We start from the raw sequence: 27,214 nt of genomic DNA on the forward strand, positions 1-27,214 counted from the left end.
TGTGTCATTGTGTCTGTGTGTGTGTGTGTGTGTGTGTGTATTACAGAAGGCTAGTACATTGTTTTCCTTTAGTTCTTTCCCATAATATATCCTTGTCAGCAGTGTCAAAGGGTTGATGTTCCTGCTTACTCAGGGTGGAGGACTTGCTGAGCGGATGGACGGTTGAGAGAGAGGGAGGGAGTATTCTCATTTTATCCTTGTCTTGCTCTCATACCGTTTAATAGTAGCTGCCTGTTGTGCATCATTATATTTTGTTATTTTTTTCAGATTAATCTTCCTTTCCTCGTCTTCCTCTTGTAGCATCTCCTTTTCTGATACTTACGTCTCTCGCAGAAACCTCTCTTCCTTTCCTCTTCTCCCTCTTCTAGCTTTCCCTCAGTTTCTCATACTTTCTTTCATATGCCACCTTGCGTCTCATTTATTTCTAGATCCTTTCTCGACTCTTCTTTCCCCTCCTCCCTTACCAGTGTCTCCTGCTCCCCTCCTCCCTCCCCTCGCTCCTTTGCCACTCCCCTCCCCCTCTCTTTCTACAAGTTCCTTCATTCCCGCCCTGCCTCGTCCGTCACTTCCCTTACTCCCCCCTCCGTTGTTGTACCCTGCTCCCTTTCAGTCCTCCTTACCAAGTCCCCTCCCCCGTCTCTTGAACCCCACTCTTCAGTCCTCCTGCCCATGTCTCCATCTTCCCTTGTATCCTCCCTCTTCCCCCCACCTCCTCTTCTCTTACCTTCCGTCCCCTCCCTTGCCTATCCTTTATATTTCCCCTCCTGTCCTTACTTCCCCCCCCCCCCATCTCTTGTCTCCCACTCCTCTTTTCCATCCAACCCTTCTGTGTCGCTCTCCCTCCCTCTTCCGTTGTAATCCTCTCCAGACTCCCCCTTTCCCCTGGATCACTCCATCCCTTCCTCTCTTCTTCGCATTCCTCCCTCTCCCCTACCTATCTTTCCCCATCTCTCGCTTTCACTACCCTCCCCTTTCTCCCTCTCTCCCGCCTACCCTTTCCCATCTCTCGCTTTCCCTACCCTCCCCTTTCTCCCTCTCTCCCGCCTACCCTTTCCCATCTCTCGCTTTCCCTACCCTTCCCTTTCTACCTTTCTCCCGCCTACCCTTTCCCATCTCTCGCTCTCCCTACCCTCCCCTTTCTCCCTCTCTCCCGCCTACCCTTCCCCATCTCTGGCTCTTCCTACCCTCCCCTTCTCCCTCTCTCCTACCTACCTACTCTTCTCCATTTCTAGCTTTCCCTGACCTCCCCTTTCTCCCTGTTCCCTCCCCCTTGGTTTTCCCATTCCTAATATTTTCCTTCCCCCCTCCCTCACCCCTCACTTCCCTCATCCCATCCCTCCACCCAGAATCCCCCTCCTTGCCCCTCTCCCGTTTTCTTCGCCCGTCCTTTCCTTCCCCACTTTCTCTGTGCGGATCTTTTCTCTAATTGCACAAAAACCCACCAGTTTCACCCACAAATTAAACCTTTGCACAGAGGTTTACCGGCCTCAAAGCATTCACATCTTATGGCATTTGCCTAATTTCTCTCTTGCGTTATTATTCAGTCAGCTTTGGCTCTTATGCTTTCATTGCTATATACATTTTTACCTCTTTTCCATTTCTCTTATTTCCATTTCGTATGATTAATTCTCATGGCTTTCAAGCATACTCCTCGTCTTTCGGTTTCTTGCTTGTTTCTTTGTTTTTATTTATTTATTTTTTTCATTTCTTTAGTTCCTGCACTTCCAAGCATCCATCTCTTCTTTCGGCTGGCAGTAACTGGCAGTGCCACACTGGGTGTACCGCTTTACATCCCCTCTCATTCTTTCATTCCCTCTTTCATTCTTCGCATTCTATTTTGTAGGTCGATTGTTCCATTCCTTATCCTTTTCAAATTTTCCTTGTGTTCCTTTTTTTCCTTCCTTTCCTCTTGGTTTCCGCTGTCCTTCCCTCTTTTCTTTTTCACCGTCTTTCCTTCTGCACCATACTTCCATGCACTACCCTCGGCCACTCTTCTTTCCTTCTTTTTCCCCATAGTTCTTCCCTCCCTACTCATCCATCCCTCCTTCCCACTCCTCCATTCACTTCTCTCTCTTTCCTTATTTTCATCCCTTATCTCCTCTCTTCACCACCTTTTCCTTCTTTTTACCATCCTCTCTTCCCCTTTCCTACCCTCGTCCCCCCGCCACCCCCCCCACTCTCTCTCTCTCTCTCTCTCCTTATTTTCCTTCCCTCCATGCCTATCCCCACGTCACCCTTTCCTTCTTTTTCCTCCTTTTCTCCTACTTTTCCATCTCTTTTCTCTTTGCATTCCGGTCCTTCCCATCCCTTCCTTTCTCCTTTCTCTCCTCTCCATCACCCTCCTTTTTCTCCTACCGTCTCCCTTCCCTTCCGTTTCCCCCATGTCATTCCCTTCCCTCCCCCATGTCCTCTACGCACCCACAACTTTTTCTTCACACCAGTTTTTGTCTCTCTCTCTCTCTCTCTCTCTCTCTCTCTCTCTCTCTCTCTCTCTCTCTCACTTTCTGTGTGTGTGTGTGTGTGTGTGTGTGTGTGTGTGTGTGTGTGTGTGTGTGTGTGTGTGTGTGAATACATTTAACCCGTTGGTCCATGAACGTTTTCTATAATTTCATCCTGCCACCCACACATTACTTTGCCTAGGAGAGAGATTTCCCAGTGAAGGAGTTTGTGAGGGCTAAATTCAACCCCTCCACTTCCATGATTTTTTCTGAAGCTGAGTAAAATAAGTGTAGGGTGATAGCGAGAGTTAAATGAGAATGGTGCCGGATTAACGGATTTAGCTTGGGCGATTTAACCCATGTAGATCTATTCCTGTCTGTCTACGAAATGTATGCTATTTTTGCACTTCGCGTCAAGTTTATCTCAGGATGATCGAGCTTTCATTTTTTTTTTTTACTCTTATGTAACTTACGATAACCTATCCTAGCCAAACAGAGTAATCTAACTTACAAACTTACCTGACCTAATACTAAGAAAACAAACCTTATCCAACCCAGACTTTCCTGAATAAGAAAAAGTGCATAAATGGTACACAGAACGGAAATAAGTGGCAGGGACCCTCATACGTGACCACGCGGTTATGAGGATCCCGAATGTGTCTGCATATAAAGAAGGCTTCGTTGTTCAGCGCTTCGGTCTACACGATCAGTCCCAGCACGGCTTTGCTACTGTGCTTTGAAAACACACTTAAGGACTGACGATGTATGTGCTTTGATGTTGTAAACGAGCTCATAGACACTTTCTCACTCTCCATTCTGTCCACGTGGCCGAACCATCTAAAGGTACACTGACACGACCTCTCCTCACACTTTGCATCACATCCACCTCTGTACCATAACTTCCTCGTTGGTCTGTCTCCACACGGAGCTTCATAAGCTCATCTGATAAATCGTTTAAAACCTTCATTGACGATTTAATGCATGCATAATTTTTCACTAGGCATTCTTGATAGGCTACCTTCTTTGTGCCATGTACTGTCTGTTGCTTGACGCCGCTTCCTGTGAGGGGAGACTCCGCCGAGAATTACCTCCAGACTTATCCTACTTAGCAACGACCCATCCTCCCACGACACATCACCCTCTCGTATAATTGCACTCCCACCTTGTTTCCCTTCCTCCTCCTCCTCCTTACCACCTCAGACTCTTACACCTTCCAGATCACACTCTTAATCTTCATTCGTTCCACATCGCTTCCTCACCATATTCTTCAAGTTAGCGTTCTTTTGACCATAGGCTCGTATATTGACAAGTCACTGGCCTCACTCTCGACTTAAGAAATAAATCTTGGTCCACTTTTCGGTCCTGTACGTCAGAGTTAAAAATGGTATACTAGCATGTAGCGCTTTCTTCACTCGCTGGCTTGCATTCCTGTTTCTTGCCTCTTATTTATCTCCCCCCTCCTCCTTTCCTCTTGCTCTTCTCCTTCCCTTCGCATCTTTCGCGTCATTTACTACACAGTACAAATAGAGAATAACTTATCCCACTTTTGCGTGAAGAGTATTAATTAAAACAGACGAAACCTAACCAAAGCTTAACTGGATTAGTGCTTGTCCACATGGTTCGACTTTTCCGCGATGTAATACCAAGCCTTATGGAAAGTCAATTCTCTGACTACGTTATATAACAAAGCTCTCTTCTCTAGGTTTACTTAATATTGTCTATCTATCTATCTATTGCCAGACGCCTCAATCAACTAGCGGTGTACCACAGGGTTCAGTACTCGGTCCCTTATTATTTATCATATATATAAATGATCTAGACTTAGGAGTCAATAGCAGCATCAGCAAATTTGCCGACGATACAAAAATAGGGCGTATCATTAACTCTACTGACGATTGCCATAACTTACAAAAAGACCTCGATACATTGTCCAAATGGTCTAAAACTTGGCAAATGGAATTTAACGTTGAAAAATGTAAAGTACTTAACGTAGGCAAGACCATTGGAGATACTAAATACAGCTTAGATAACAAAGAAATTAGCAAATCGGAATGCGAGAGAGATCTAGGAGTTATGATTAGTAACGACCTTAAACCAAGGCAACAGTGCATTAATGCGAGAAATAAAGCAAATAGGGTCCTAGGATTTATTTCGAGAAGCGTGAGCAATAGATCATCTAAAGTAATACTAAAACTTTATCTAGCATTAGTAAGGCCACATTTAGACTACGCAGTACAATTCTGGTGTCCTTACTATAGAATGGATATTAATTCGTTAGAAAATGTACAGAGAAGAATGACTAAAATGATACATGACGTCCGGAACCTGTCATATGAAGACAGACTGAAAAGACTACGTCTGCATTCGCTAGAGAGGCGTAGAGTAAGGGGAGACTTAATTGAGGTGTTTAAGTGGATGAATGGTATAAATAAGGGAGATATTAGCAAGGTACTTAAAGTGAGCATACAGGATAGAACTAGAAATAATGGTTTCAAACTAGAAAAATTCCGTTTCAGTAAGGAAATCGGTAGAAATTGGTTTGGTAATAGAGTAGTAGACGAATGGAATAAGCTACCTAGTAAAGTAGTTGCTGCCTCTTCCATTGAGAGTTTCAAGCACAGGCTAGATAAGCATATGACAAATAAGGGGTGGATATAGAATAAAGAAAATCTTATAACCAATACTAATTCAAAAAAATTTTCTTTTCAGGTTACACTGTGATAGTCTCTATTCTCCTTTCACACTTTCCTGTAAAATGTCCACGCCAGTTTTTCTATACGGCGTGGTGTTCTTTCTGACTTTTTCCTGCCGGCTTCGGCTGGAGGGTTTGGAGGGCGGGGGAGAGCCTTCTTCTTTGTTATCCTTATCTCATTCTAGTAGTTCAGCTACTCTTCTAGGAGCTGCCTAGCATGGGCCAACCGGCCTACTGCAGTTATCCTCTCTTCTTATGTTCTTATGTTCTTATACGGGGTGGCCACAAACAAATCTCCTCCACGTCACCCTGTCCCCCGCCATTTCATTGCCCTGCTCCCAGCTCACACCCCCCTCTCTCATATACCTCTCCATTCCATCCCTCCATCTCATCATTGGCCTTCCCCTCCCTGTCTCCCCCTCCACTTCACTCACATATACTCTCCTCGTCAGTCTCTCACTCTGCATCCTCTCCACATGGCCAAACCACCTCAGTGTGTTCCTCCTAACGCTTCCAATCACAACCACATTCACATCACAACGCTCCTTCACATCCTCATTTGTCAGTCTCTCTCTCCATGTGACTCCACGTGCTCCTCTCAAATAACTCATTTTTTCTGCTCTCACTCTTGACTTGTGTCCCTCCAACAGAGTCCAAGCTTCACTTCCGTACGTTAGAGTTTGTATTACAATACTGTCATGTAATAACTTTTTCACTTCCCTGTGCAAAAATTGATGTGCCTGAGGTACGCCAAAGCCCAGATACCGTATGACTTTCGTTGTTTCATCATTTGAAAATAATCTTCAGAGAACATTTTGAAAATGATTGTTTCTTAAAATTTTTAATATTCTCTCCCTTTCGATTTCTTTCTTTCCTTACCTTGTCGCTGGTTCCGTTCCGTTCCTTTCCCTTTCTTTTGATTTCTTCCCACACCTCCCTAACCGTCCCTTCCCTTCTCTTCCCTTTCCCTTCTTGTATTACCCTCCTTTTCCTTCCCTCCACTTGTCTTTGCACTTCCCTTGCCTGTTTTTGCTGTACACTGTCCTTGACTTCTCCCTTCCTTGCTACCATCATTTTCCACACCACTGCCTGAATACAGGAACACCGCATTTTATTTTTACATTGCTAAAAGAAGTGCGAGAAGGAGGACGGTAGTGGGGAGCAGAGATAATAACAATGATGCTGATGTTACTCTGTGTGTGTGTGACAGAGAGAGAGAGGGGGGGGGAGCAGAGATAATAACAATGATGCTGACGTTACTTTGTGTGTGTGTGTGTGACAGAGAGAGAGAGGGGGGGGGAGCAGAGATAATAACAATGATGCTGATGTTACTGTGTGTGTGTGTGTGTGTGTGTGTGTGTGTGTGTGAGAGAGAGAGAGAGAGAGAGAGAGAGAGAGAGAGAGAGAGAGAGAGTTTTCCTAGTTAATTGTAGTTAACCCTTGGAGGATGGGAGATTTCTTGTGGCGAGGGAAATAGCTTGTTGTTAGCCCGGGTAAACGCGTAGAAGTCGTCGTCTGTCGTCTAGGACTTGACTTCATCGTGATAGATGTTAACCCTTAGGCAACTGGAAGCATCCCTGTAGCAATAAAAACCGTCTGGCGTTCTGAGTAGCGAGATAGGGTCTGAAGCGGATGAGAGAGAGAGCGTGAGAGAGAGAGAGAGAGAGAAATCCCCAGCACAGTAGGAACATTTTCTTTTGTCCCCACGCCCATCCCCAAGGGGACTCCCCGACGTCCATCACATTCTTCCATCCTCCTCCTATTCTGTTTGTGTGTAGATATATGGAGTATACATGTGTGTAAGTTATTTACAATTATTCCTCACACACACACACACACACACACACACACACACACACATAAAGTATACATAATGATTATTACAAGCTTCCACATCCTTTCCCATGCTCCTTACTTCCCTTTCTCATCTGCCATCATATATACCTATTTTTATCTCCGTCCTCCCCTCCCCCCCTCCTCCTCATCATCATCATCATCTTCATTTCCTCCCCCCTCTTCACCACCGTCATCTTATTCTCTCTCTCTCTCTCTCTCTCTCTCTCTCTCTCTCTCTCTCTCTCTCTCAGCATCAAGAGTACCGCTGATATTTATGAGGGTCTTAAGTACGCATTGTGTGTGTGTGTGTGTGTGTGTGTGTGTGTGTGTGTGTGTGTGTGTGAGAGAGAGAGAGAGAGAGAGAGAGAGAGAGAGAGAGAATCTTATGTTGTCCTTGTTTTTGTCGTTTTATTGCAGATTTTTTTCCTAGTGTTATTCTTTATCGCTAACGTCACCACACACACACACACACACACACACACACACACACACACACACACACACACACACACACACACACACACACACACACACAGCCTTCGTTCTCCCTTTCTGAATATTCTTTCCCCATCATCTCCCCTGCCATCCCGTCCCTTTCTTATGCCTTCTCATTCTTACCTCCCCTCCCCTCGCATTTCTTATTCACCACCTGCCGTCCCCCCCCCCCTTTCTCTCTCTCTCTCTATATTAACTGAAGAAGACAGAATTAGCCTTCAAAATGACCTTGATAAAATTATCAGCTGGTCAGAAAAATGGCAAATGCCCTTCAGTGTAAGCAAATGTCAGGTACTGCAATGTGGGAAGAAAAACAAAAGGTATGATTACGAAATGAAGGGCCAAATCATTAGCAAGTCCTCACTAGTTAAGGATCTAGGCGTACTAATTTCAGACGATCTGAAATGTTCGAATCAATGTATCTCTGCCGCCAATAAAGCCAACATGACCCTAGGCTTCATCAAAAGACATTTTACATATAAAAGCAAAGATACTGTAATCCCCCTATACAAAAGCATAGTCAGGCCACACTTAGAGTTTGCAGTGCAGTTTTGGGCGCCTCTCCTAATTAAAGACATAGAAATACTGGAAGCGGTCCAGCGTAGGGCTACCAAGTTAATCCCGTCCCTGAGGAATAAACCATACCTCGAGAGACTCAAGGAATTAAACCTATTCTCTCTTAGAAAACGGAGACTCAGGGGACAACTGATTGAATGTTTTAAGATTCTAAAAGGCTTCAGTAATACTGATTCAAACCAGCTATTCACAGTAATTGCCGAGAGTGTAACTCGAGGAAATGGTATGAAGTTGCAAGCAAGGAGGGCTAATCTTGATACAACCAAAAACTTCTTCACTTACTCTGTTGTAAGCGAATGGAATAAACTCCCTGGGAATGTAATTGAAAGTGGTACCATAAATATGTTTAAAAAGAGACTGGACATGTATCTCGACGCAATTGGTATCGTTTAGTTAGGATGGAGCAATTATTGCATATTCGCGTCTGCATTCATGTGTCTATTAGACACAGACAATATTATAGAATATAAATAATAGATAAACATTCATCTTTTGATAAAAAAAAAAAAAATTGCATGCATAGAGTATGTGGCCGTATGCCCAAATTTTCCTTTTCCATATTATTCTACTTTCTGCCGATCCTATAAAATTCCTTCAGGTTTTTCATTCCTGCAAGGTATTACTTCCTCTCTTGTTTCCTGTACGGCAAATGCCGGAGGGTCTGGAGGGTGGGGGAGAGAGCCTTCTGCTGTGCTATCCTTTTCTCCTGCTCCTATGCACTATATTAGGATTAAGGCCGGACCACCTCGTAGGGACCGTAAGGTCTGTGTGGTCTGTGTATCTATGTAACTCTCTCTCTCTCTCTCTCTCTCTCTCTCTTTGTACCCCTTCACCCTTCCGTATTATTTTCTCTTTCCTGTACCCGTCCCGCGACACCTTTCTCTTTCAATTGAGTATGTTTTTGTGGTTTTAGCTATACTCGTACAGCTCTGTTTTGGAGTAATGTTTAGGTCCTATAAGAATAATGATGGGTTTAATATTTTGTGGTGTAGTGTTGGGTGATGTTGATATGCCTGATGGAACTTGTGCAGAATTGTGTTACATGTGGAAGAATGATAAGGGAATGTCGACAAGTTAATGTCTAATTTTCTCTTTGGTATATCGTGCTCTCTCGCAGCTCTTTATTGAGCTTTTGTTGAACTGCTTTACGTATGGGTGACTGAAGTTGGTGTGTTATGTTGATGACTAATTTATCCTTATCATGGCATGCTCTTTAGAAGGTCAGTATGACACCTGAGTTAAAATGTGTTACGTGTCATGAAGATTGTGTTAAAAGTATTGATGTGTTATTTTGTCTAACGTACCGGTATCCCGTGTTATCCGGCAGGTGAAGGTGCTCAAGTCTATGGAGGCAGTGGGTCTGGAAGACGTGGTGTTGGGTCAGTACGTGGGTGACCCTGATGGTGAGGGTGAGGCCAAGGAGGGCTACCTGGACGACCCCACAGTACCCGAGGGCTCCACCACACCTACCTACGCCCTAGCGGTCACCAGGATCAACAACGAGAGATGGGATGGTGTGCCTTTCATATTGAGATGTGGTTAGTATAACTAATTTTTATATTATGGTGTGGTCTGTCGTTCTTAGCCCAAGATTCACACACACACACACACACACACACACACACACACACACACACACACACACACACACACACACACACACACACACACACACACACACACACACACACACACACACACACACACACACACACACACACACACACACAAAAGAGTACTGAAAAACATCATCATTCAGACATTTTTCCTTCCTAAAGCTGGGTCAGTTTTTAATACACGGATGAGGTTGCCTAGTTTATTTCCTGAGATTTACAAAATTCACCATCATCTTCATCGTCCTTGTCGTCCTCGTCGTCGTCTTCGTCATCATCATCATCATCATCATCATCATGACAGTTTTTATTACCTGAATATGTGGTCAGTTTTCCTTCTATAATTAAGATTTATCTACGCTAACAATATGTGGATGTAATAATGCTTCACTCTCCTTTCCTTTCCCTTTCTACATAAACGAATCTTACGGTACTCACGGGAGGGCAATGATCGCACGGTATAGGTATGTTTGTAAGTAGCGTGGAGGCATATGACAATGACACGTGATTACTTGTTTTGTTTTTGTTGTGCGAGGCAGCTGATATGAGCCATCCCCACGCAAGTGCCGCCAAAATTTCAACATCTAGCTTCATCGGGTGTAATCCTTTGCACTAGTGTTCATCAACATCCCAACTTGTCTTGCCCACTCAGATCTGCCCACCACCCACCTCCTCACCTTCTTGTAGCTTCTTGGATTTTTTTTTTTTTTCAAACCATTACTGTGCAGCAGTACTCCACAGTGATCTCCCATTTCACAGGGTATATTCCCCCTCGCCATGCACACCACCTACATCCATTTCAGCTCATCCCGCGCATTCCTCTCCTCCAATCTTACCAGGTAGTCTTCTTTACTCCTGCCTGGCTTGCCATCTGCTTTATGTCAGTCTGGCATACGAGTACATTTACATGCCCCATGCACTGTCTCTCATCCATACATCTCTCTCTCTCTCTCGCTCTCTCTCTCTCTCTCTCTCTCTCTCTCTCTCTCTCTCTCTCTCTCTCTCTCTCAACCAGCTTCCTTGTTTACCATGCATCCGAAGCTCAGTCAGAAGTGCAGTGCATATTAAATGAACTCAAACAGGCTTCCCAAGACTTACAAGTGTTATATTAGGGCTACATGAGGGAGGGCTGACTAGAGTGGAGGAAGAGAGGAAGTGGTGAGAGATAATAAAGATGCCTCTATTACGGCCACCATTAACACCCTTCAGTCCGATAGCCTACTTTTCCATTTTCTTGCTAATTACAGACACTTTTATGCAGTTTAGGACAGACCTCTTGTAGTGAAGAGGTTAATGAAGGCTAAGGTTCGTATGCAGGTCGTGTATGGAGTCTCGATCCCTTGCACCTCTTCCTTAGCGATATATTTCTTGATATGGTTGGTTGATATCCTTCTATGTTTGATTTATGCAGAGTATGGTGACATAGGAAGGAATTATGTAACGCAGGATAGGACAGAAAGGTGTAATAAAATAAATAAATCACTCAGGAAAAGGTAACAGAAACAGAATGTAAAATGCGAGTACGGTATGGGAGTGAAGCCGCTAACACATGCAGCCCAAGGACACATTTTGTTATTCTTGCTACCGAGAAGACAGTGTAATGCGGGCAATGAGAGGCTTCTTGCTGTGACAGAAATACATTTATATCCAGTTTGCCAGACTCAGAGAGGTGGTGGAGAATGTGGAGGGCTGTAGGAAAGTTCAAAGATGGAGGGAGGGGGAGGCGTGGTAGCAGGAAGGGAGGAAGAATCTTGTGCTTGGATACTGAGAGAGAGAGAGAGAGCAGGGATGACTCGCAGCAGCTCAGACGAAGGAGGGGTTGTATTTTAGCGCCAAATGACAGACTTTTTGGCTGGAGGGATTAAAAGCAGTATCGGTTGACCCTTTCACTTCGAGGGTCTTCTCTGAGCCCAACAGACTTTTCTTTTGGAAACAAGAATGAAGCAGAAATGAAGCAAAAAGACAATATTGTAAAGAGTTAATGAGGGAGGACGGTATGAGAAAATGAATGTTGTAGTAGGAAGTTCCTAGGAGTGCCCGCGCGCGCGCGCACACACACACACACACACACACACACACACACACACACACACACACACACACACACACACACACACACAAATATGAGAATAGCATTCACATACATAAATGAAGACATGCTAAGAAGGATAATAACATCATTCATTAGACCAACCCTGGAATATGCATCAGTAGTCTGGAGTCCTCATCTCAAAAAGCATATAGACAAGATTGAAAAAGTTCAAAGGGCCGCTACAAGATGGATACCAAGCTTAAGGGACCTAAGCTACGAAGAAAGACTAAATAAACTGAATCTACCAACACTACAGGAGAGAAGGAAAAGAGGTGACATGATAATGCTATATAAGTGCATATCAGGAAAGGAGAAAATAGACATAAATGATTACTTAACATATGGAGAAGCATCAGCAAGAGGACACTGCAAAAAACTGCATAAGAAGAAAGGTGATAAAGACGTAAGGAAATTCAGTTTCCCAAACAGAGCAATTGATCAATGGAATGCACTACCGAATGAAATAGTGTGTGCCAAAACAATTCACAAATTTAAGGATATGTACGATCAATATGGTCTAAGACACGGGACAATACGAGCTTGACTCATTCCTGTAAAGATACAATTAGGTAAGAACAATTAGGTAAGAACACACACACACACACACACACACACAGAGGAGATGAAGGACGGGGATGAACCACTGCATCTCAAGGACATTTCTTGTTTTTATTCTTGCCACAACCATGCAACTACATACGACACAGGATACATCATTGGGCAGAAGGGGCGAAAAGCATAAGAAAATCGTACTAAGGCATTATTATTAAGGAAGGACGGTAAGAAAGAATCAGGTGGAGAGAGAGAGAGGGAGGGGGAGGGGAGGGAGGGGCGGATGTGATAAGAAAAAACTGGGAGTGGCGAGGCGGAACAGCTGAAAGTTTCTCCCCAGCGATAGTTTATTATATTTTTGGATGTTTTTTTATGTTATTAATATTATTATTATTATTTTATACGTAAGCGAGCATATACTCGTACGAAGCATGTCTGTTTGTGGTAGCACCCCCCCATCTCTCACACACACACACACACACACACACACACACACACACACACACACACACACCACTTATATAACCTCTTTTGCCTCCCACACATGATTGGTATGTGTGAGGTAGCAGCCCCGTGTGATATTATGAAGATAAGTGATTGATACCTAAAACGGAGAAAGTGAGTGTGAGTAAGCAGAGAAGATAGTGACCATGAGAGAGAGTGAGAGTGTGACCGTAAAAGATGATGACCATGAGAGAGAGAGAGAGAGAGAGAGAGAGAGAGAGAGAGAGAGAGAGAGAGAGAGAGAGGCATAGTTTTACATAACAGACCTTTGCACATGTACATTCTAACAAGGTGATCGGACATGAATATTTAATCGTTCCTGTGGTGACGTCTTTTGTCGTTTATTTTGATTATCCAACAGTATAATGCTGTTTAGGGGAGGTGTCTGGAGGAGTTAATGAAAGTTACATCTGGCCCTTCTAGTTAGAAAGGGTTTCTGATAAGCTGGATATAATCGCCTGGTGATAGCAAGCATTGATTAAACTAACGTAATAAAGGGGTTCAGAGAAAGATTGTCTATAAAAACGAGAGAAACTCAAGAGTAGGAAAGAGAGCAAAACCAGATGACTTTCACCCACCCTTTTCAGTTTACACCGTCCGAACATGAAATTCTTGACTGCAGTTGTATATGTTTGTTATAAAATAGTACTGTATATGAATGAATAAGAATGAAGGTGTTGAAGTTAACACTGTGACACTATATTTTTTTTAGTGTTAATTTATCTTTAAAAATATATTGTTTCGCCTTTTACAGATTAATCGATGTGTACCCTAATAGTAACCAGTCAGTGTAATGCTGCATTCATTGTCAAGGAATAAAATCAAAAAACGTTCACATAATTTTCAAGTACATGATGCAGGGTATAGTCAGTTACGATTGCCAACATGTTAAACTAATGCATGGGAGGTGCCACTGTTTCCCAAGCCAATGTCAATCTTATGATCATCTTAATGATTATTTGGTGATACGTTATCTATGTTATCTCAGTTGCTGCCTGGTGATAGTCTGGCTTGTTTCAAGGGGAATAACTCAGCCTGCACTGTCTGAAAAGACTAGTTCCCTTACATGTTGTTCGTATGAGAGAGAGGGTGAGGGAGTGCGTGTCCTTCCAGTCGTGAATGGGTTAGGTAATAAACTTGATACAATGATGTGGATCACCGCGTCATCTCTCTCTCTCTCTCTCTCTCTCTCTCTCTCTCTCTCTCTCTCTCTCTCTCTCTCTCTCTCTCTCTCATTTTAGATCTTTTTATTGATGCCTTGGAACTATTCGAATCCATGACCAGTTTCACCACCCTATTTAATATTGTTTATAGATGATAGGGGAGAATCAAACGCCATTATTATTATTATTATTATTAATTATTATTCTTATTATTTGTTAGTTATTTTATCCTACCAGTTTTAAATTAGTATACACCGAACCATTAGTCCATTACTCGTTTAGTATATCACTATGAAAAATCGGGCAGATGTTTTCATAATAAAATATTAGCAATGGCGATGACACCGACGACATTGCGGAAGTAGGAAAGGGATGGTGACGACGACAACGATGATGATGATGATGATGATGGCTGGGACGACCACGACAAGGACGATTTCCTTTAATTACAGGGTAGTTAGCTTCAGTAATTGGTGCTAAACGCGTCAGTAATTGTGGTAATGAGGAGGCGTTTGTGGTAATGAGGAGGCGTTGGAGTGGTAGCGGCTTGGTTGGCTAGGTAAATTACTCTGACCTCGTTACTGGTAATAGACAGACAGACAGACTGACAGATGAACGAAGGAGGTAGAAATAAAGAAATAGTATAGAAAACTACACATTTAATTTGAAAAATATTACACATGCTTTGTTCCCCTACGAGATGGTGGGGCACTGCATTAGTACTTATAGAAACAAAATTAATAGACAAAACATAAATGGCACAGGTGACTTGCAGACCTCTTTTTCTCACCGCCATACCCTCTGTCGAAAACGGAATGTCGTACAGGAAATTGTGAGTATCTCGTTCTTGCCAGACTGAAATGAAATGCGTGATGGAAATTTTACAGAAAAGGGAAGACAGGCATGCCTCTGTTCATTCAGATATCATAGGCATAGTCTTTTTTGTAACAAACAGCCCCTCAAAGACCATTAGGTCAGTTGTGTGATTTACTTCGTACTTTATACACACGTCTCTCTCTCTCTCTCTCTCTCTCTCTCTCTCACACACACACACACACACACACACACACACATAGTTGGGATTGATGGAAATAATCGGGATAAAAAGAGAGAAGGAAGGAAGAAGGGAGGGAGAAAAAGAGAGAATGAAAATAGAGGGAAGGAGGTGAGTAGACAGTATAAAAAATTGGGGGGGGGGAGGTGTATGAAAGAAAATAGGTAGACAAGAGTAGGTAGTGCGAGAGAAAGTGACCAAGTTACTTCACAGTCGAGACCATTGTTCCTTTAATTATTTCTTATTGCAATGACTCTCTCTCTCTCTCTCTCTCTCTCTCTCTCTCTCTCTCTCTCTCTCTCTCTCATTTTTTTTTCCCTTTAGATCTCTCCTTCCCTCTCTTCCTCCGTCAATCATATATTCATTCACACCCTCTCTTCGGTGGAGGAAGACGTTCGTGATTGAGAGAGAGAGAGAGAGAGAGAGAGAGAGAGCGTGACCAGTGAAGGCCATTAACTTCATCTCATAACAACCATTATTTCTTTCATTTTTGCTCAGTTTTTGTTTTTTTATGTTGATTTACTTTGCCATTCACCTATACTTTCATTTTTTGTCTGTGTACAGTATTTTGTCTTTCTTTTCATATCAGTATTGTGTAATTTGATGTGTTGAACTTTTAATAACAGTTTTACTTTTCTTTATTATTTACTTTGTTAGTTTGGTTTACTACATAATTTTTTTTTTTTTTTAATTGTGGTGTGTGACTGAAAACTCAGAAGTGAGAGCAGTGGAAACAAGAATGCTCAAAACTTTCCTATGTTCGACAGTGTACGAAATATTGAGATTCGTGAGAGATGTGAAGTGAGCAAGTGATGATTCGTGAGAGATGTGGAGTAAGGAGTCTGTTAATTCTTAAAAATGAGTCAGGAAATTCTGGTGATTTGTGCGAGATGTGGAAGAAGGAAGTCTGTTGATATGTGAAATAAGGACGCCCTGCTGAATCATGAAACATGTGGGGCAAGGAAGTCTGTTGATTCGTGCCAAATGTGGAGTAAGGAAGTCAGCTGATTCGTGCCAAATGTGGAGTAAGGAAGTCTGTTGATTCGTGCCAAATGTGGAGTAAGGAAGTCTGTTGATTCGTGCCAAATGTGGAGTAAGGAAGTCTGATTCGTGCCAAATGTGGAGTAAGGAAGTCTGTTGATTCGTGCCAAGTGTGGAGTAAGGAAGTCTGTTGATTCGTGCCAAATGTGGGGCAAGGAAGTCTGTTGATTCGTGCCAAATGTGGAGTAAGGAAGGCTCTTGATTCATGAAAAGTGTGGAATAAGGAACTCTCTTGACGGGAAAGATGTAAATACGTTTGTTGATTCGTGATATACATGAAGTAAAGGAAGTCAGTTAATTGGGCAAAGATGTGGAGTAAGGCAGTCAGTTATTCCTAAAAGATGTGGAGCAAGGAAATGTGTTGCTTGGGGGGCAGGCGAGAGTGTGAGAATATGTAGGTGGTTTGGTCACGCAGAGAATATGGATATAAACAGGGTGGTAGAAAGGGTATGATTATGTGAGAAAGTTTGAAGGTGGGTTAAGTGGAAGGCTATGAAGATGAACGGATACGGTATATGTGAGAGTGCGAAGTTTGGACAACGAAGAAATGGAATGGACGAAGGATAGTGGTGAATGATTTACGGTATGTGTATGTATGTATGTATGCATGTATGTATTGTCGCTGCTGGCTTGCACACACCCAGCATTGGCGGGCAGCTCTACTATGCATGAATGAAGGATAGCCTACGCGGATATCCACATATTAGTTGCTTTTCAAAATGACCGTCAACGAAATGCTGAATTAAAGTTATTATTATTTTTTTTGTGTGTGTGTGTGTGTGTGTGTGGATTCTAACGATAAATAAGGAAATTCTGATTGGTGAGTGAATAGTAGTGATCTATATAACTGTATACAACCTACCGCTGATGTATAATTCCCTCTCATCTTCGGTACATGTTTTACTACAGTTGCGCGAGTGATAACATTACAGTTGCACGAGTGATAACATAGAGCGTGTAGCCCAATATTCTCACGGTGGGCATCGTTCCCATGTCTGTCTGACTGTGAACAGAGTAACACAGTTTTGATCCGATTTTATCAGAACTTGGTGGATGAGTGAAGGGTCAACCAAAAGGTTGACCTTTTAGAATAAGTAAAAGGTCAAGGTCACATGGCAGGGTCGTCGTAAACATTTTTAATCCGATTTAGACCAAACTGGCTGAAGCTAAGGCAAGAAGGAAGGAATTCTCTTCTGATAAGCAGTCGGAGGTCAAGGTCACAGCAAGATATAAGTACAGCCCGTGTGTGTCATTATATGAAGAAGGTAATCAGAATTTTTTATATGATTTGGACCTGACTCTGTGGATATGTTGAGGGCCAGTCAAGGTGTTGACCTTTTTTTTTTTTTTTTTTTTTTTTTTAGCAGTACATAAAAGGTCAAGGGCACATGGCAAAGTCAACTCAGTTTCGATCCGATTTAAACCAAACTTGGTGGAACACTTGAGGTTCAGATGAGACTGGCGTAATTCAGTTTTGAGAACAGTCGATCAGAGGTCTAGGTCATAGGGCATAAACGTTCGGCCACTAGACCATTTGCATGGCGTGGCCGTGGGCGCAGGTACTGAACACTCAGTTCTTCTTCTTGTATCTTATTAATGCCACGGGTTGGCCATGTTATTCGGCTTGTACAGTATAAGTATTTTGGAAATGGAGACGGTAGGTATAGCCCTCAACGCTTACACCACAAGGGCACTTGCAAAACAAAAAATAATAAGTCGTAAAATCATCTGGGATTTGCAGAACCAGGCTACGGAAAATGAATCTTCGTTGTGAAAGGATAATAAAACTGCTTCCCTGTTTACATATTTCGGTTTCTGGATTCTACCTGTTCCATGATGAGGTGAGGTGATGATAATGTGGTTTGGACAGTCATATACTTTAATAATAATTCCGATAGTAGTGATATCGGACGTGTCTGTTTGTTATTGGACAGAGAGAGAGAGAGAGAGAGAGAGTTATGTAAATAGTTTAGAAAAGGTACTGTGTGTGTGTGTGTGTGTGTGTGTGTGTGTGTGTGTGTGTGTGTGAACTGATGTGTGGGTGGTGTGGGTGTGAAAGTTGAGTAAGCAGTCCAGTTTGGCCGTTGGGCATGGTTAGGCAATGAGGCCAATAGATAGACACACAGATAGATGATTGGTTCGACACGTTTTGATATACATGAAGTAAAGGAAGTCAGTTAATTGGGCAAAGATGTGGAGTAAGGCAGTCAGTTATTCCTAAAAGATGTGGAGCAAGGAAATGTGTTGCTTGGGGGGCAGACGAGAGTGTGAGAATATGTAGGTGGTTTGGTCACGCAGAGAATATGGATATTAACAGGGTGGTAGAAAGGGTATGATTATGTGAGAAAGTTTGAAGTGGGTTAAGTGGAAGGCTGTGAAGATGAACGGATACGGTATGTGTATCCGTGTATGTACTATCAAAGCTCACACTCATAATGCGGTTTCTAAAAGCACGATAATAGGATTTCCCAGATCCACGTATTTGGCGGAAAACTTAAGGTCAGAGGTTTTTAATTTGCATCGAACATTTCAGCAGATCTGGTGCTGGAGTCAGTGTGTGTGTGTGTGTGTGTGTGTGTGTGTGTGTGTGTTGGAACACTCGCTTCTTCACAGTAAACGGGAGAGGGAAGAGGGGAAAGGGAATAAGGGGAAGAGGGAGGATAGGAAAGGGAGAGGGTGGTGATGGTGATGGTGGACGGAAGAGAAGAAGAAGAGGAGGAAAACAGGACAGGGGGGAAAGAGGATACAGAGGAGAAAGATAGGGAGGAAGGTCTGTGAAAGGGAAAGGAGAAAGGGGGAGAGAAGGAAGCATTAGGGGTGGGGATGGAAGTGGAATTTAGACCATATAGTGGGAGAAGAAGGAAAGAGAGGATGGGGAAGAAAGGGAGAAGACAGGAGGGAAGGTGTAAGAGAGGAGAGGAAGGTAAGGAATAGAATAGGAAGAGGAGAATTGAAAACAGCAGTTTCTCATGAACAGTTATGAACAGAAATGCTGTATTATTGCAAAAGATTAAGAATGACGTATCCTCCTAATCCCAAGTAAACATCACCATCTCAAACCAGTGCCTGACATTCAAATGGGGTGAGTGGAGAGATATAGAACAAAGCTGCTTGATGTCACTGGGGACTCACTGTACAGATGGGAAAGAAAACTTCTAGCACAGACTATTCCCCTCTTGTGTCGTAGCAGCTACAAGGCTGCTTGCTTAGTGTTGGAGGGTTGGTATAAACACATCACACTAATATGAAGAGTGAGCACTACTGTACTGTACTCTTTTTACCTTAACCTGGCCCGGATCCTCATCCTTTTGCAGCTTATTTTACGGAGGCCCATCGAGGTAAAAGACAGTACTACAACTCTACTGTCAGTTGCACTTCTTTATGACTAGCACCATAATTTAGTGTTCATCCATTGTTGCAACTGGGCAGTGGAGATGGAGAAATTGCATTTTTAGGCGAAGTTAGCATAAGTGCAGTATAGCCACGTAGTTCCCATAAGATAACCATTATCGACAGAAACTCCTATACCCAAATAGTACCATGATAATTCACTACCATTTCACATTCCTCCATTATCATACAGCATTACACCACCGTACTGGAGCTTCTGCCATGAACCCTAAATTAGAGAGTTGCTTCCCGACCTACTTACTCTCCCTTGTGTTGCAATGTGGTGGTGGTCAGGTGGAGGTGTTGCTTAAGAGGGGTGTGTTGTGCTGGATGTGATGGCGCTGTGTGTGTGTGTGTGTGTGTGTGGAGAGAGAGAGATAGTACGTGTGGTGCAGAAGTTAAGATGTACTTACCTACCTAATTGTATCTTTACAGGAATGGGTCAAGCTCGTACTGTCCAGTGTATTAAACCATTCTTATGATACATATCCTTAAATTTACGATTAGTTTTGGCACACTTTCATTTGGTAGTACATTTCACTGATTAATTGCCATATTTGGGAAAGTGAATTTCCTTACGTCTTTACCACCTCTCCTTTAATGCAGTTTTTTGCAGTGTCCTCTTGCTGATGTTTTCCCATAGGTTAAATACTTATTTTGTTAATTTTCCCTTTCCCTGTGATGCATTTATGTAGCGTAATCATGTCTCCCTCTTTGCCCTCTCTCTTGTAATGTTGGTAGGTTTAATATTTATAGTGTGTGTGTGTGTGTGTGTGTGTGTGTAGATTTTATGTTTGTTAGGAGTGAGGTTATGTATTTTGTTACTTATCGCAGCTGTATGCGCGTTCTTACGGTGTTTTTTATTAGTTTTTGTAAAGTGTTCTGTTTATCTTTTTAGATTATGTTACATGCATTCTTTCACTTTTTTGTTGACCTGGGATGACGTACTACAAAATTATCTCATGTGTAAGGGATTCAACGGAGATGCCGCCAGAGACTGTGTAGCATGGAAAGCCAACGTCAGTTGAAAAACACGGACATGCGTAAGCCTTCCAGAACAAAGTGAAACGGGAGATTTAATTAAGATATATGAAAGATTTTGCGCATGTATGGTGTACATGGTAAGCCACTAGGTGCCGTCAAGAGTTTTTATGGTGGTAGTGAGGCATGTATAAGGGTTTCACGATCGGTGTGGGCATGCAACAATGTTGTGTGATGTCCCCATTGTTGTTCAGTATATATATATATATATATATATATATATATATATATATATATATATATATATATATATATATATATATATTATATTGTTACGGAACAGAGAAAGATAATGTACACTTTAAGTGAGAATACGAAGAGTCACTACTGTCCCGTAAAGTTCCAGGTTCAAAACAAAAGAGTTAGGTAAAATTACAAGTTAAAGTTTAATGCACAAACTAACAACTAAACATTCAGGACTCATAAGGATAATGTAATGGCAAAAACAGGTTAAATATATGGTTAACTGCAATAGCCTCTATTAACACGAAATTAGCAAGAGTAAATTTATCTAAGTCAGCCCTGATAAAATGAGATACCAGATAATACTCAGTGAATGCCAGATAAATTATTACAGATACAAACTATTATCAAAAATGACTGACATAAAGAACCCCACGCGAATTACAAAAACTTCACTAGGCCTACAAATTAAACTTATGCTATACAGTACAAGAAAAAATGCAACAACAGTTATACTCAAATTACACACAGCTGCTAGATGGTTGGAGATTTCTTGAGCACTCACAATAATAATATCTGTACAGGGGAGGACAGAGATGTGAACAAAATGAGGAGCAGATCTAAGTGGCAATGATGCAGAGACTGAGCTCATTATATAGGAGCCAGGAGAGCTTGATACAACTTGTAATAAGGACGCGCAAATGAAGCCATGGGGACATAGAGTTGACAATCCCGCAAAGTATAACAGAGAGAACGACTTACTCTACTATAACGGTAGAAGGGGGGGACTGAGGCAGAACACGCTCGTGATCAAACATGCAGCAACTGTGCGTTAAAATTACACAAAAGGATGATGAAATCATAGGCTATGTAACACCTCCCCACAAAGAAAAAAGAAATTTACAAAGGAAATTTCTTATTACTCTAAAACAATCTGTATATGGCATTACAGACCATGCAAAGGTCTTTCCTAATGTTACAAAACATGAGATCTCCCTAGCACGTTCAGTCATAGGTACTTGCCAGTATCCCTTTAACAAATCAAACTTACTTATGTACCTAGCCTTTCCGATCTTGTCTATGCAATCTTCCACACGAGGGAGAGGGTAAGTGTCTGTTTTAGTTATCTGATTAACACGTCTGTAGTCGATGCAAAGCCTCTGTGACCCACCTGGCTTAGGGACCAGAGTGACAGAACTCCACTCGCTCTGACAGGGCTCAATCATCTTGTGGTCCAACAGGTAGCCAAGCTCCTTCTGGATGAGAGGAACTTTCACTGGGTTCACACGGTAAGGAGGCAATTTAATTGGCTTTGCGTCTCCAACATCGACATCATGCATCAACACAGTGGTTCTTCCTGGAGTGGCACGGAACACTTGCGGGTACTCCTGCAGTAATGCCGAAAACTCCTGCCTTTCCTTGGGAGGTAGATGAGAAAGCTTAGTCTGGAGATCATTCATGATATCAGGATTCTTCCCCAAACAATCACTCAGGCTCATACTGCATGGGAGAGCTTCACTTGCAGACTCGGGTGGAACAGCTACAGTGCAGACTGGATTATTTTCGTCCCGCCTGTGATATAACTTTAGCATGTTGATGTGACATAGTTGCTTGCTCTTTCTACGATCTGGTGTGGCGATGACATAGCTGAGATCACTGAGTCTCTTCTCCACGAAATAAGGGCCACTAAACTTGGCTTGAAGAGGTTGCCCATGAACTGGTAGCAGAATCAAAACCTGATCTCCTGGCTGAAAGTGGCGTAACCTGGACTTCTTGTCATACCAAGTCTTCATCTTCTCCTGAGCAGCTCCTAAATTCTCTCTCGCCAGCTGTAAAGCAGTGGACAGCCGTTCTTTGAACTTCATCACATACTCCAGCAGGTTGACGTCATCTTCCTCCGACAGCCAGCATTCCTTGAGTAACTTAAGGGGTCCTCTTACTTCATGGCCAAACAGTAGTTCAAAAGGTGAGAAGCCCAGTGATTCATTTGGAGATTCTCTTGCAGCAAACACAACAAATGGAAGACCTTTATCCCAGTCTTTCTGATGTTCCAAACAGTATTTCTTGAGCATCGATTTGAGTGTTTGATGATATCTCTCCAACGCTCCTTGGGTCTGGGGATGGTAAGCTGAAGACGTGATCTGGGTGATGCCCAACTCTTTCAGAGACTGCTTGAAAACGTTTGACATGAAATTACTTCCCGGTCTGACTGTACCTCCTTAGGCAGACCAAACTTTGTGAAGAACCCCAGCATTTCCTTAACCACGTTCTTTGCTGAGATGTTTCTAAGTGGAATGGCTTCAGGATAACGAGTAGCCATGTCAATCATGGTCAACACATAAGAAAATCCTGAAGAAGTCTTAGGAAGAGGGCCCACAATATCCACCAACACACGGGTGAAAGGCGCCTCAAAAGGAGGAATGGGAACTAGAGGTGCAACCTTTTCGGTCTGATTACACTTCCCCACAACTTGACAGGTGTGACAAGACTTACAATACCAGGAAACATCCCTGAAGATACCTGGCCAGTAGAAGTGTTTCAAAATGCGTGCCACAGTCTTCCTCACTCCAAGGTGTCCTGCCAAACTGGAATCATGAGCCACTCTAATGATATCCTGCCTACAAACACGAGGGATGACAACTTGATGTACAACCTCCCATTCACAGTCGGCTGATGCTGTTGGGGGTCTCCACTTCCTCATAAGTACTCCTGACTTTACATAATAACAAGTAGAAGCACCGGCTGACTCTTCTTCACTGTAAGCAGAGTTAGCTAGACCTTTCAACTCAGGGTCAGCAACCTGCAACTCAACCAACTCTTGGCGAGACAAATTATCAACACTACGGGGTACTGCCTCATCTGGTGAGTGGTCCAAATTAGCAAGAAAAGTGTCAGCTAGGATAACATCATCATCATCATTATCCTCTAAATCACCAGTAACTTTAGACTTAGCCCTAGTGACAGCACATGCAGGGAACACATCAGGGACATCACAATCCTGGGACGCAGCCACTGGCTCACTAGACAACTGAGGAGCTGGACACACTTGACTTCCACCAATATCATTTCCAAGTAAGAAAGTTACACCTGACATTGGGAGTGTCTCAACCAACCCAACCATAACAGAACCATTAACAAAACCAGACTCTAAATTCACTCTGCACAGAGGAACAGAGAAGTAATTATTCCCTACACCTTGTAAGATTACAGTTTCATCAGAGGAATTAACATTAGAGCCTAGAACACTGGTCAGCATAAGGGATTGGCAAGCACCTGTATCACGATATATTTTAACTGATTTCCTGTCATTACTGTCCAGAGGACTGACAAAACCATCAGACAGGAAATTAGCACATGAACTCTTGAGAGTGTCACCCACGTTACTGCTCAAAAGAGGAGCTCCATCATGAGAATTTAAGTTACCCCTCAAAGCAGGTTCAGTTAACTCAGTTAAAGAATTCTGGGAACTCTCAAGAGTGGACACTAGACCAATTGACTGAATATTTAAAGACTCCTTTTTGTTCACATCACGCTGTCTCCTGAAACATCTCTCCGTAGTATGACCAAGCTTACTACAATAAGTACATTTACTTTTCTGAAATCTAGAGGTGAAGCTGGTATTTACTTCCTGAGAAACATCATCTTTATTCTCTTTCCTGTTACCTGTACTCTGAGTAGAGGCAACGTACTTACTCTCAGCTTTCCCTTTTTCTCTAGAATATCTCTTGTGAGTGAGAACATACTCATCAGCTAAAACTGCAGCATCAGACAAATTATCTATTCTTTTCTCATCAAGATATAGGCTTACATCTTTACTAATACACCTTTTGAAATCCTCCAGCAAAATCATCTGCTTAAATTTACCAAAATCAGAATCCACATTCTTAGAATTTAACCACTGCTCTAACAGATCTTCTTTGATTTTTGCATACTCAACATGGGATTGCTTATCTTGCTTGTAAGTTGTCCTAAATTTTACTCTATAGGCTTCAGGAACAAGCTCATAGGCCTTAAGAATCAAGCTCTTAACTACATCATAATTATCAGATTGATCCTGAGGCAAAGATGCATAAGTTACTTGAGCTTTACCGGTGAGAACAGTTTGAAGGAGTACTGGCCAATACTCCTTAGGCCAATTAAAACCTGTAGCTACCCTCTCAAACAACTGAAAATACTTTGTTAAATCAGATTCATTAAAAGGAGGGACAAGTTTAACATTTTTAGCCACATCAAAATCATCAGAGCTAGATGATCCAGTTCCACCTTGTTTCATGCGATACTCATGGTCTGCCTGAATCCTAGCAAGTTCAACTTGTGCCTGTATCTGTGCCTCCTGAATCCGTGCCTGAGATTCCGCCTCCTTAGCCTGAGACTCAGCCTGCTTAGCATTTGCCTGAAATTCAGCTTCTTTAGCACGAGCCTCCTGCAGAGCTAGCTGTAACTTAGCTAATTCAATCTGCGTTTGCTCATTTGGAGGAGTTACATTAAACAAGCTTTTATTAATCATGCCAACAATTTGATCTTTAGAATGATGAGAGTGAACTGCAATTCCCAATTGTTGAGCAACGAGCTTAAGTTCATTCTTTGTTCTGTTTTCTATATCACACACTGTTTGCACATTTGACAAAAAATCTTTGGCTTCATCAAGTGTAGAAATAGTAGCCATCATGAATATATCACAGTCACAAAATATCAAACAATATCCTTATGATAATATCCTGAATATCCTGATATGAGGTCGCCAAATTTATGTTACGGAACAGAGAAAGATAATGTACACTTTAAGTGAGAATACGAAGAGTCACTACTGTCCCGTAAAGTTCCAGGTTCAAAACAAAAGAGTTAGGTAAAATTACAAGTTAAAGTTTAATGCACAAACTAACAACTAAACATTCAGGACTCATAAGGATAATGTAATGGCAAAAACAGGTTAAATATATGGTTAACTGCAATAGCCTCTATTAACACGAAATTAGCAAGAGTAAATTTATCTAAGTCAGCCCTGATAAAATGAGATACCAGATAATACTCAGTGAATGCCAGATAAATTATTACAGATACAAACTATTATCAAAAATGACTGACATAAAGAACCCCACACGAATTACAAAAACTTCACTAGGCCTACAAATTAAACTTATGCTATACAGTACAAGAAAAAATGCAACAACAGTTATACTCAAATTACACACAGCTGCTAGATGGTTGGAGATTTCTTGAGCACTCACAATAATAATATCTGTACAGGGGAGGACAGAGATGTGAACAAAATGAGGAGCAGATCTAAGTGGCAATGATGCAGAGACTGAGCTCATTATATAGGAGCCAGGAGAGCTTGATACAACTTGTAATAAGGACGCGCAAATGAAGCCATGGGGACATAGAGTTGACAATCCCGCAAAGTATAACAGAGAGAACGACTTACTCTACTATAACGGTAGAAGGGGGGGACTGAGGCAGAACACGCTCGTGATCAAACATGCAGCAACTGTGCGTTAAAATTACACAAAAGGATGATGAAATCATAGGCTATGTAACAATATATATATATATATTACCAGACGCCTCAATCCCGTTCGGGGTAGCCACAAACAAATCGCCTCCACGTTGCCCTGTCCCCCGCCATTTCACTGCGCTGCTCCCAACTCACACCCTCCTCTCTCATATACCTCCCCACCCCTCCCTCCATCTCATCCTCGGCCTCCCCCTCCCTCTCCCCCCCTCCACCTCACTCTCATACACTCTCTTCGTCAGTCTTTCACCCTCCATCCTCTCCACATGGCCAAACCACCTCAGTGTATTCCTCCTAACGCTTCCTATCACATCCAAATCCACACCACAATGCTCCTTTATATCCTCATTATTCAGCCTGTCTCACCATGTGACTCCACAGGCTCCTCTTAAATAACTCATATCCACTGCTCTCACTCTTGACTTGTGCCCTTCCAACAACGTCCACACGTCACTTCCATACGTTAGAGTTGGTATCACAATACTGTCATGAAGTAACTTTTTCACTTCCATGCTCACTTTCCTGTTTCTTATCACTTCTTTCAAGGAACCAGCAACCATTCTTCCTTGCTGTACCCTTTCAAGCACTTCATCCTCCAAACTTCCATCCGTACTCATCACACACCTCAAGTACATAAACTTACATTTTCCATTTCCTCACCATCCAATCTCACAGTACGTTCACTGACTTCACCACTCTCAAAGACCATCATTTTACTCTTCCCTACCTTCACCTTTAGATTCAGTTTCTTACAAACTCTCCCAAACTCATTTACTAAGCCTTGCAGCTCCTCTTGGTCTTCACTTAACAACACGGTATCATCTGCAAACAACAGCACAGGGAGTTTCCAAACACTATCCTCTCTCACTAGGGCCACTCCAACATCCACTGCCCTACATTGTACCTCTTTTATTACCCCATCCATGTACAGATTGAACAACCATGGAGACAAGACACATCCCTGTTTCAATCCAACCTTCAGAGAGAAAAATTCACACAGTTCACCATCCACATGCACTGCAGCCTTAGCAC

The 27,214-nt window shown here is 42.4% G+C and overlaps 1 protein-coding gene across 1 annotated transcript in view; it reads left to right on the plus strand.

Moving 5' to 3' along the window:
- The window catches only part of Zw (glucose-6-phosphate 1-dehydrogenase Zw), a 61,420-nt gene that overhangs the window by 27,281 nt on the left and 6,925 nt on the right, over window positions 1-27,214 (plus strand). The window contains exon 3 of the mRNA XM_080274181.1: window positions 9,365-9,575. Coding sequence (XP_080130307.1) covers window positions 9,365-9,575 — 211 coding nt within the window. The remainder of the gene's footprint in view (window positions 1-9,364; window positions 9,576-27,214) is intronic.

This window comes from Coenobita brevimanus, chromosome 57, assembly GCF_032717465.1.
Source record: "Coenobita brevimanus isolate Jiangsu-jjx chromosome 57, ASM3271746v2, whole genome shotgun sequence".
NCBI classification, from domain to species: Eukaryota; Metazoa; Arthropoda; class Malacostraca; order Decapoda; family Coenobitidae; genus Coenobita; species Coenobita brevimanus.